Genomic DNA, 12,076 nt, shown 5'->3' on the forward strand with positions numbered 1-12,076 from the left:
CAATGTCTGACATCTATGTCTCACATGTACCTTTGTGTGTATACATTTCCCTTTGTGTGTATACATTCCCCTTTGTGTGTATACATTCCCCTTTGTGTGTATACATTCCCCTTTGTGTGTATACATTCCCCTTTGTGTGTATACATTCCCCTTTGTGTGTATACATTCCCCTTTGTGTGTATACATTCCCCTTTGTGTGTATACATTCCCCTTTGTGTGTATACATTCCCCTTTGTGTGTATACATTCCCCTTTGTGTGTATACATTCCCCTTTGTGTGTATACATTCCCCTTTGTGTGTATACATTCCCCTTTGTGTGTATACATTTCCCTTTGTGTGTATACATTTCCCTTTGTGTGTATACATTTCCCTTTGTGTGTATACATCCCCTTTGTGTGTATACATTTTTTATTCTCTCATATCACTTCCTGCCTGCAGTTTCCATATCCTCCCTCCAGAGAGGTTAATCTCTAAGACAATCTTTAGCTAAAAAAACACAAAAGTCTCCCCAAAACCACAGATAAGAATCTGTGCATTCAAACAATCTGCAAAATTCAGGTGACCTACTAATATTAAGCAAATATGCGGTTTCAATCTGTCTGACTTTGCTTCACTAGACTGTGCAGCTGTGGATACAATGACTGGACCCTGCTGTAGTTCAAGGGCTTCAGGGTTGAAGGTGAACGAGAAGCCAATCATGCTTAAAGACTAGAGTCAGGCATGGTGGTGCACACCCTTTACTTATAGCTCTGGAGGCAGAGGCAGGGAGTTCCAGGCCAGCACAGTAGGCATAGCGAGTTCTAGGACAGCCAAGGCTACTTAGAGAGAGAAGAAGAGAGGGAGAGAGAGTTCCAAAAAATAAAAGTCTAGAAGGCAGGCTGAATTTGATGGCTACTTGCTTGAGTATCGATAAGAAAGCCTGGATCTTGTGGGGTTTGTTGCTATTGTTGTTTGTCTTTAGGCCTCATCTCACACACCCCAGGCTGGCCTTAAGCTCTCTGTGTGCCCAAAGATGATTCTGAACTCTTTATCTTACTGCTTCTGCCTCCCAAGTACTGGGATTATAGATATACATCACCAAGCCCCAGGAAGTCTAGATTGGAAACCAGAAGAGATTCAAAGTTCGTCTTTTGTTTCCAGAGTGTTGAAGTTATTCCAGTTTTGCATGTAAAACTACAAAGGATGCAGAGGATGCAGAAGCAGCTTGTCTGATGCCCTTGCTGGGCCGTGAGTGAGAGGAGGCCCGGAGACCTCGATGTTAAGTTGGGATGAGAGTAGACAGTTTGGGGCTGGAGAGATGACTTAGTGGTTAAGAGCACTGGCTGCTTCTCACAGAGGACCTGGGTTTAATACCCAGCACCACATGGCAGCTCACAACTGTCTGTAACAGTTCCAGGGAATCTGACCCCCTCTCACAGACATACATGCAGTCAAAACACCAATGCACATAAAAGTACAAATAAATCTTTAAAAAAAAAAAAAAAAAAAAAGACAGTTTGCCAAGCAGTGGTGGTACAGGCCTTTAATCACAGTGCTCAGGAGGCAGAGGGGAGGCAGGTGGATCTTGGAGTTCGAGGCCAGCCTGGTTTACAATGTTAGTTCTAGGACAGCCAGGGTTACAGAGAGGAACCCCCCCCCCCCGTGTGTGTGTGTGTGTGTGTGTGTGTATGTATGTGTGTGTGTGTGAGAGAGAGATAGAGAAAGAGAGAGGGAGAAAAGAGAGAGAGGGGAGAAAAGAGAGATAGAGAGAGGTGTGAATGAGAGAGAGTTAGTTCAAGATCTACATGGAGAACATGGAGACAGATTTGCTCTCTCCTCAGGTGAAAACTCCTTGGACCCAATGCTGAAGGTATCTGGTATCAGGGTACGGACCCCTAAAACACGTGACTCCCACAGGAGCTCAGTGTGACACTGCCTGTCTCAGACACTGAGAGAAAGGCAGCCCAGGAAGCAAGCCAGAGTGTCCCCTTGTACAGGGTTGTCAGGCTCAGGAAAATAATACGAAAGTACAAATGAGTAAACAGACGTTATGACGCACAGAAACAGCAGAGGTGATCTAGGAAGTGGCTGGTCCAGGAGTTGCTAAAGCCAACACAAGTCTTGCAGGTGGCAGGTTGGCCTGAGGGTGGAGGGGACACTATGAAAGGAGAGAGTCAGCTCCCAAAAGTTGTCCTCTGAGCTGCACAATCCACACACACATGCTTGCATATGCGTGCACACACACACATGCTTGCATATGCGTGCACACACACAAATAATAACTGAAACATAATCTTGAAAAGGAAAGTTGCTGGGCAGTGGTGGCGCACGCCTTTAATCCCAGCACTTGGGAGGTAGAGGCAGGGGGATTTCTTGGATTCGAGGCCAGTCTGGTCTATAGAGTGAGTTCCAGGACAGCCAGGGCTACACAGAGAAACCCTGTCTCGAGAAAAAAAAAATAGAAAAAATAGAAAAAAAAAGAAAGAAAGAAAGAAAGGAAGGAAGAAAGAGAAGGAAAGTCAACAGACTCTTTCCCAGGCGCTTATTTCTCAGGACATCTTAGTAACAGCTGCTGGTGTGAGCGGCTCTCTGGTTCACAAGCTGCTTTCACATGCATTTATTGCATTTCATCTCTCTAACTGCCGTGTGGGAAACCCAAGGTTGGCATTAGCCTGGCTTGGCAGATAATTATTATGCCCATTTTACTGATGAGAAAATTGAGGCTTAGAAGTTAATAACTTGCTCAGGGCTTTTGGCTGATGGGCTCCAGTGGCTGTGTTCTTACCATCTTCTGGTGGTGGTTATGACTCAACAGCCAGGCAGAGCCCAGACAGCAGCCTGGGTCCTCTGTAAGGGCAATGAGCAATCCGCAGAGCTATCTCGCCAGGCCCACACCATCCAATACTGAACAAAACTTAGTGGAAGACGGATAGCAAGGTGGCCCTGAAAGAGAAAGCAGGTCACTTGAACTTGATCCCTGGGGCCCACAAGACGGAACAGGGGAACAGACTCTCACACATTCTGCTGTGACCTCCACTGACACGGTGGCATACACACACACACCACATACACACATACCACACACACACACACACACACACACACACACACACAGGGTGTGACGGTACACAACTTTAATCCCAGCACTCAGGAGGCATAGGCAGATCTTTGTCTTTGAGGAAATCCTGGTCTACTTAGCAATTCTAGGATAAAGGAAAAAAGTATGTATCATATATTTTATCATATAATTATATAATCACATATAGTACATAGAAAAATCATATATACATAAGAAAAATCATATACATATATGTGTATATATGTACGTGTGTGTGTGTGTATGAAGAAAAAAATCTGTGGGTTGTATGTCCCTGTGGGTTGTGTGTCCCTGCGGGTTTGTTTCTGTGTGTCAGTTCTCTCCTCCCACCTTGTGTTGTTCTTAAATTATCTTATGTGTACATGTGTTTTCCTTGTATGTATGTATATGCACCACATGAATGTCTGGTGCTGAGACCAGAAGGAGGGCATTATATGGCCTAGAACTGGACTTATGGACAGTTGAGAGCTGCCGCGTGGGTGCGGTCAACTGAACCCTGGTCATCTGAAAGAACAGCCAGTGCTCTTGACCCTGAACCATCCCTCCAGACCCGTATCTTCCACCTAGTCTTTGAGACAAGATCTCTCGTTTCTACCACTGAGGTGTCCATCCCAGGCTAGCTGACCCACAAACTTATATGGGCTGCTGGACTTCTAGCAAGCCTTGTTTCCAGGTGAGGTAGGGACAGTCACCTGTGTACTGTGTGGAGGCCTCACCTGCAGGTGAGGTAGGGATAGTCACCTGTACTGTGTGGAGGCCTCACCTGTCTGTATGAGGCTGATGGACAGTAAGCTGAGGCAGGATTAGAAGGCGGGTTTCCGAAAGAGAGAGAGCCAGGCAGGGGGCTTCTTCACCACTGGAACACAGAGGACGTGGACACAAGAAGCTGAGGAGAGGAAGCCAGCCATGGAGTGGAACTCAGGTTAGTATAAACAGGATAGTAATTTAAGAGTTAGCCAGGAGCGAGCTAGCTTATGGCCTAGGCATTCATTAATAATATTAAGCCTTTGAGTTGTTATTTGGGAACTGGAGCACATGTGGAAAAGCCCGGGTTATAAGCTGAACCTTTCATCTCTTTGGGGTAGGAGACTGGAATGACAGATGTTTGCAATGCATGTGGACTTTGCATCATTTCTGGAGGCTGAATTCAGATGAAAGGCTTCCCTTTATTCACTGGACCATTTCCCTAGTCTGTGTTATTTTTTTTTTTTTTTAAATTGTTTTAAGGGCTGGAGAGATGTCTTGGTGATAAAAGGCACTGACTGCTCTTCTAGAGGTCCTGAGTTCAATTCCCAGCAACCACATGGTGGCTCACAACCATCTGTAATGGAGTCTCATGCCCTCTTTTGGTGTGTCTGAAGACAGCTACAGTGCACGCATATACATTAAATAAGTAAATAAATGAAGGGCAGTGGTGGCGTACGCCTTTAATCCCAGCACTTGGGAGGCAGAGGCAGGCGGATTTCTGAGTTTGAGGCCAGCCTGGTCTACAGAGTGAGTGCCAGGACAGCCAGGGCTATACAGAGAAACCCTGTCCTGAAAAACAACAACAACAACAAAAACAAAAACAAAACAAAAAAAAGGAAATAAATAAATCTTAAATGTTTTAAAATATTTTTTATTTTTATTTATTTATTTAATCTCAAGACAAGCTCTTCCCAAGATTGCCTGGCTCACCTTAAACTTAGATAATATTCCTATATCCAGCACTCCAGAGTGCTGAGATTACAACTGTCAGTCCTGGCTCTAATTTTTCTAAATCTGTAAAATACAGACATTCTTTACTTCAAATGCTAGAGCGATGGCTCAGTGGCTAAGAGCACCAGCCAGTCTTCCAGAGGACTTAGGTTTGATTCCCGGCACCGACAAGGCAGCTCACAACCATCTGTAACTCCAGTCCCACCGGATCTGATGCTGTCTCCCAGCCTCCCTAAGCACCAGGCTCGCATTAGGTGCACACACTTGCGAGCAGGGAAAACATCCATACGTATAAAATCAATAAATTAATTAAAATATTTATGGGGCTGGAGAGATGGCTTTACCATGATACGTGTTGCTTTTGCAGAGACCCCCAGATTGATTCCCAGCACCACATGGCGGTTCACAATCATCTAAAACTCCAGTCCCAGGGGACACAATGTCACGTTCAGACCTCTGAGGGCACCAGGCAGGCACACATTAGACTTACATATATGCAAGTAAAACACTTATACACATAAAATTAAGTGACTTAAACTTTGACTTCTGCAGGGTACAGTGGGTACACACCTTTTTTTTTTTTCCCTCAGAGAGTTTGCTTGACATGAAGCCAGGTACTGGCACCAAGACATGTTATTGTTTTAATTGTTTTAGTGTTAAGAGACCTGGAGAGAACAGAAAAACATGGAGTGGAAGGAAGGGTACCGTGACTTCACTTCTGAGCCTGTCAGCAATTAGATTACCAGGCACTAGCCTGGCATGGACTGGCGTGGACTGGCGTGGACTCACAGCTTCACTGGCCCTTGCCTGAATTAAGCGAAGAGCAGTGACCCTACCCAGGCCTACAATTGCAGCTGTCCATGGGTGGGACAGCAAGTTTTCCTCTCTGTCTCTGCACAAATGAACTGTCAGTCAAATGGTATGAGTCTTGGGATGAGGGGTAATCCTCAATGGTGGTGACTATAATTAAGAAGGCCCTAAATCTGATCATAAACACAGTTCACAGAAACAAAGTATATTAGTGGTTGTCTGGTGCGAAGGGATTTGGAGAGATGGGTGATAGATGGCTAGTGACTCTAAGAGAGGTGGGAAGAACCTTGTGAGGGATTGTGAAAAATATTCAAGAGATATGTTTCTTTCCTCTCTCTCTCTCTCTCTCTCTCTCTCTCTCTCTGTGTGTGTGTGTGTGTGTGTGTGTGTGTGTGTGTGTAGAGATTATATTTAAAATTTTTGGATGGAGGCTGGAGAGATGGTTCAGTGGTTAAGAGCACTGTCTGCTCTTCCAGAAGACATGGGCTCAATCACCACTTTAAATGGTGTTTTGCCTGCGTATCTATGCCTGTGTGAGGTTGTCGAATCCCCTGGAATGGAGTTACAAATGTTTGTGAGCTGCCATGTGGGTGCTGGGAATTGAATCTGGATCCTCTGGAAGAGCAGCCAGTGCTCTTAACCGCTGAGCCATCTCTCCAGCCCCTCCTCTCTAAGATTGAGAGCGCCGTTTTCCTACCCTGTATGTAGCTGGGGCACTGTGGCCACACACATCGTTGACCTCTAAGTCCATTTTGTAGCCAGCCAGGAGCATCCTTAGGATCTCTGGTGGAAAGAAAAAACTGGTTCCTGCGTGTCAGGCCAGCGCTCTGGAGGCGGACCTCGAGGATCTCGAGGATCTCGAGTTTGAAGCCAGACTGTGTTGCACAGAGATACTGTATTTTAAAAACAAACAAAGACCAAAAACCAGGAGGCAGAGGCAGACGGATCTCCGAGTTCGAGGTCAGTCTGGTCTACCGAGAGAGGACAGCCAGGACCACACAGAGAAACCCTGTCTCGGAAAAACAACAACAAAATAAATACATAAAGGAGGGAAGGAAGTGGCCAACAGGAACCACCAAATCGCATCCCAAAGAAAGAGGCAACGTGAAAACCGAATCACGTATCCACTTGCCAAGCACTGGAAACCGCAACTTGAACTGTAAATAAAACAGAAGCGAGAAAAGTACCGGGACACCGGTCTGTCGTTTCGGGATCCCGCAGGCTGCGGGCTGCTACCGTCCGCGCTGCGCACCCTGCTGACACTCCAGGTTTAGCAGCTAACCTTGCGGGGACCAGAAGGCTTGAACCGCGCAGGCGTCGCGAGGTGCGCCCAACCTTCAACCCCGCGCAAGCGCAAAGGGAGGACGCCCTCAAAACCTGACCGTTAGGGCGGCCGGAGTCCCAGTGCGCAGGCGCCGCTCTCGGCACCATGGCGGCCGCCTTGCTGCTGCTCCGCGCGCTCCGCCACAGCCCGGAGCCCGTGCCCCGACGGCAGTGGGGCTGGCTCTCAGGCAGGGGTCCAGGCCTCTCGTCCGGGGCTGGGAGCAGGCGGCCGTACGTGGTCCGCGGGACTCCGGTTGACCTGACTGCGGCTGGAGGCCACGCGCCTCAGGTAACCGGCTCGGAGCCCGGCGGCCGCGGCGGGTGTGGCGGGTCCGCGCGGACCGGATGTGCGCCTGCGCCTCCCTCTTCGGCGAGGTGCAGGAAGGAGGGCTGGTGTGGGCTCCGCGGGGCGAGAAGCAGCGTCTGCCTCGGGTGGTTCTTCTGTCCCTAGCGCGTGCAAGAGAGACGCCTTGTACCGTAGTCCCTGGCGGTTTAAAACTGAGTCCTGTTCACCAGTTTCTTTCCTTTTTTTTTTTTTCTCCTGTCTTTAAGGCAGGATTTCATGTGTAGTCAAAGCAGCTCTTGGACTCCTGATTCTTTTCCCCGCATCTTCGGAATAGCTGGGGTTGCAGGTGTGGGCCACCATACCTGGATGAATCCACTGGTTTCACGCCAGCGGAGCGTTACAGTTAGCGCAACTGGACCAGTTCCGTTAGGAAAGTCATTGTTGCTTTAGAACAGTAGGAAGCTTTTTGCATGAGCGGGAACCATGTAGCTACATAGGCAGTGCAGTTTGTGAAATTCTTTGAGCTCCACATGGGAAGGCTGTGTGTGCTACATGAAGGCCCCCCCATCTCAGCCCGATGAGGTTGTTTTGATGTTATCCTAAAACTTTTAAATGGTCATATTTCAGGGCAATGTAAATATTACAGGTAAATATGCACTTGGACTTTTTTTTTTTTTTTTAAAGCAGGGCAAAGTGGTGCTCACTTGCAATTTCAGTATTTACTGGTAGGATGAGACCGGGAAGTTTGTGAATTGGAGACTGAAACTGGTCTTGGTGTGATCCTCAGTCTGTGGTTGAAAGTTACTGGCTTTTCTTGTTTCTTTGTTTTGTTTTGATTTTGGCTGAGTACAGTGAAATTCATTGATGGAGTTGATTGACACATTCCCTTTGCCCCGCCCCTTCTTGAGAGGCAGGTGTAGGATGGAAACTGAAGAGGGGGAGATTCTCTGTATGTTCATGGGACACTGATGCCTCAGCTGTGGAGAGCCTCCCTCTTCTTGTGCTCTTGCTGGAATGGGTGGTCCAGGATTGTCATTCCCTGAAGGCCGTGTAGACCGTGAGATGCACCACCCTGTTGCTGTAGTCAGATTCGTTGCTCCAGTAAATGAATCTGACAGGCAAAGTCTCAGGAGACGAATGGATCTGCAGTGTAGCCCAGGATGCTGTAGGAGTGCTTCACCACCTTCTTGATCTACGATTGGCAGCTTTCTCCAGGTGGTAGGGCAGGCTGTGGGTGTGGCTGCCCATGCCAGTAAACTCCCTTCTTCTTTACCTCTGGAGTGACCTCACCCACAGCCTGGGCAATGCCAGTAGATGCAAAGATGATGTTCTGGGCAGCTCCATCGCCGTCATGCGGGTTTCCCTGAGAGGCCCTGTAGTAGTGATGGCATGGATATGAAAGTTGACATAAATGCCGTGGCCATCAGGGCTAAGCCACAGGAGGCGTTGGTAATCCTCTGAGGGAGCTGTACTTCTAGTACAGATATGGCAGCTTCAGGAGAGGGGTGAAGGTGTTGACCTTTCGCCTCCACCTGTCAGGGGGCCCCAGCTTTCTCCATGGTAGTGAAGCTATGGTGGCCTTCACAGTATATTCAGCACCAGAGTGACCCCATTTGATGTGGCTGGGAATGTTGTTCTGAGAAGGTACAGATAGCCTTCCAGTGATAACAGTTCTTAGCCTTCACCATATCAGGAAGCAGAACATGCCAACTTGGATTGTTGATCTTAACGTTTAGAGGTTGGCCTGCCGGTGGTGCACGCCTTTAATCCCAGCACTTGGGAGGCAGAGGCAGGCGGATTTCTGAGTTCGAGGCCAGCCTGGTCTACAGAGTGAGTTCCAGGACAGCCAGGGCTACACAGAGAAACCCTGTCTCGGAAAACAAACAAACAAACAAACAAAACCATTTAGAGGTTGGTGGGTCATGATCGTGAACATCATCAATCCCAGCACTCAGGAGCAGAGGCAGGTAGGCCTCTGAGTTCAAGGCCAGCTTGATTTACATATAAAGTTCCATGGAAGGCTAGCCAGGGCTATGTAATAAGAGCCTGTCTTATGGGGGTTGGGGGGATATAAAAGGCTAAGCCAATTGGAGCACACCTGTAATGCTAATAATACTGGGGAGGTAGAGGTGGGAGGTCAGGATTCCAATGCCATTCTCTGTCACATGGTAAAGTCGGGCCAGCCTGGACCCTCTGAAGCAGTCACAAATGACAAAACCAAAAAAGAAACAAGCTCTCTGTTGGTGGCACATGTTTGTAATCTCAGCACTTGGAGGCTGATGCAGGAGGATCACTGAGTTTGAGGCTAGACCCTGTCTCATAAAGAGACAAAGGGAAAAGTAAATAAGCACTTAACATGAGTTAATGTGTATAGTTGAAGATGACATCATGCTCCTGCATCCACCTCCCAAGGGCTGGGATCACAGGCGTGTGCCACTGTCCCCAGTTTTAAGGGGCTGCTGGGGGTCAGACCCATAGCTTTCTGCATGTTAGGCAAGGACTTTCCAGCAGATCCATGTCTCCAGACCTGGGTTGTTTTGGTGTGTGGTCTTAGTGTTACCTCAGTCTTTTTCTTTTTTTTTTTTTTTCTTTTTTTTTACAGAGCTTGCTATTGCGAATACTGACCCCTAGCTTTGAAGGTAGTAGCGGATTGTTACTGAAACAGCATATAGTTCCAAATGCAATCAGACTGTGGCAGCTTTCAGGTTTGTATGTATGCATTGCATGTTCCATTACTGAGGGACTCAGGTTTTACTGAAGTCCTACAAGAGCATAGTGGAAGAGGACCATGATCTTATATGCCTGTAATCCCAGCAGGAAAACAGGGGGCTGCCAGTTGGAGGCCAGCCAGAACTAGCTAGTGAAACGCTGCTTCCCCCTTCACACACACCCCCCAAAAAAATACCCAAAAGATTTTGGGTTGCCTGAGAGCACAGCACTTGCTGCCGTGAGCAGCTCTTGCTGTGATGTTCAGTAGAGCAGCCTGGGAGTAGAAGGCAGCGCTGTGTGGCCTAGGTGTGCAGCAGAATCTGCCAGCTGCCATCTCAGTCTGTGTGCACGCACTGAAGTCTAAGAGTGGAGGCTCCTTGACAGGTGACAAGTCACCATTAGGAGAATGTCATTAGTTTGACACTGACCAGAAGACTAGGAACAGCCACTAAAAGTACCCTTGATTCTTTGAAAAAATAAAACAAAACACCTGAACTTTTGACTCTCTTCGGTCCTGAGGTTACAGGTACGTGCCACTATGTCCAGTGTTACATGAAGCTAGGGACTGAACTCAGGACTTTGTGGCACGCAAGTACTCTAACCACTAAGCTCTGTTTGGTTTTTTGTGTTGTGGGCCCTGCTAGACCTGGGATAAATCTGAAGTGAAGTATACAGGTGGGGCTCTGAGCACTTTGATGATCCTGCCTGTCCCTTCCCAGCGGGAGGACATAGGACTCCACTCTTCACCTGGGCTTTGCAGTTTGGTATTGCTGTGGTTTGTTTGGTTTTATTTTGTCTTCTTGAGACAAGGTATTAATTTGCAGTTCAGACTGGCCTTGAACTTAGAACCCTCCTGTCTTCACCTTCCAAGGGTTGGGTTTACAGGTCTGTGCTACCAGGCCTCCACTTCTTTTTACTCACTTTAAGTGTTTTGTTTCTCTCCCTCTCACCCCTTTCCCCCCCCCCCTTTGTGTGTGTGTGTGTGTGTGTGTGTGTGTGTGTGCGCGTGCACATGCAGAGTGCAGGGATACTCCCTGTGGTTCTAGGAATTAAATTCAGGCTTTGCCTCTTGAACCATCTTATTAACCCTCATTTACAAAATTTAAGTAGTGTGGATTAGTGAGATGGCTCCGCAGTTAAGAGCTACTTTTCCAGAGGAGCCAGGTTTGGTTCCCAGAACCTACATGGCAGCTCACAACCCTCTGTAATGCCTATTCCAGATCCAACCCCCTTTTCTGGCCTTCACAAGCACTGCACATATCGTTTACAGACGTATGTGCAAAACACCCATAAAAATGACTTCATCTTAAAAAGTAAAATCAAACATTAGGTTGTGTTTCCTTGTTCTCGTTGCTGTTGTTCTTTCTGGATTGCCTTTAAAAACAAACAGACAAACAAGTTGTTTGTTATGAGACAGGGTTTCTCTGTTTAACACTGGCTGTTCTGGAACTCACTCTGTAGACCAGGCTGGCCTCAAACTCAGGTCTTGCCTCTACCTCCCAAATGCTGGGATTAAAATTCTACAGACCCAGCCGGGCCGTGATGGCGCACGCAGAGGCACTCTGTAGACCAGGCTGGCCTTAAATTCACAGAGATCCGCCTACCTCTACCTCCCAAGTGGTAAAGGCATACACTACCACACCTGGCTAAAACTAATTTTTTTCTTTAAAAAACAGGCTTGATGTCATGGTGATTTTTCTCTTTGATCTGTTGAGACTTTAGACAAGCCCCTTTCCTGGTGTGTGTTCTGCCAGCCTGTTCTTGGCAATGGCAAGTGGGGTGTTGCTGTTACCACAGGTGCCAACAGTATTGTGTCATTTATCTGTTTAAATTCACTTAAAGCAGATTTAAATCATTCTCTTATTAAGAGACTCAAAATATTTTTAAACTTACGTCTGTAGCTTTTTGGGGGTGTGTTTTTAGGGGTTAAGCCCAGCATGTGTTCTACCACTGAACTATATCTTGTAATTTTTTTTTTTTTTATTCTTTCACATAAGCTAGTTAAACAGTTAATTTTTTGTTTGTTTTTGTTTCCTTTTTGGAGATAGTCTCATGTAGCTCAAGCTTGAGTACAACATATTTTGTAGGCCAGGTGGCCTTGAATTCAAGCCTAACCCTCTGCTTCAGCCCTTAAAGTGCTCCTGTCACAGGCGTGGGCCACTATACCTGGCCAG

General features: G+C 47.2%; 1 protein-coding gene and 1 long non-coding RNA gene across 6 annotated transcripts in view; one reads left to right on the forward strand and one right to left on the reverse strand.

Moving 5' to 3' along the window:
* Positions 1-1,644: 1,644 nt before the first annotated feature.
* LOC143435008 (uncharacterized) lies at positions 1,645-6,949 on the reverse strand. Its single transcript, XR_013104964.1, has 3 exons — positions 6,772-6,949; positions 3,840-3,962; positions 1,645-3,182 (listed from the first exon to the last, which is right to left on the reverse strand). It is a non-coding gene; the product is annotated as an uncharacterized LOC143435008 (long non-coding RNA).
* Positions 6,950-6,955: 6 nt separating this feature from the next.
* The window catches only part of Spg7 (SPG7 matrix AAA peptidase subunit, paraplegin), a 34,155-nt gene continuing 29,034 nt past the window's right edge, over positions 6,956-12,076 (forward strand). For 2 of the 5 annotated variants that reach the window (XM_034522432.2, XM_034522431.2), the window contains exons 1-2: positions 6,976-7,196; positions 9,796-9,898. In XM_034522432.2, coding sequence (XP_034378323.1) covers positions 7,014-7,196; positions 9,796-9,898 — 286 coding nt within the window. In that variant the 5' untranslated portion in view covers positions 6,976-7,013. Of the gene's footprint in view, positions 7,197-9,795; positions 9,899-12,076 lie in introns of all 5 variants that reach the window. The other 3 variants (XM_034522430.2, XM_034522433.2, XM_076916008.1) reach the window with 3 other exon arrangements.

This window comes from Arvicanthis niloticus, chromosome 18 (assembly GCF_011762505.2).
Source record: "Arvicanthis niloticus isolate mArvNil1 chromosome 18, mArvNil1.pat.X, whole genome shotgun sequence".
In the NCBI taxonomy this organism is placed as follows: Eukaryota; Metazoa; Chordata; class Mammalia; order Rodentia; family Muridae; genus Arvicanthis; species Arvicanthis niloticus.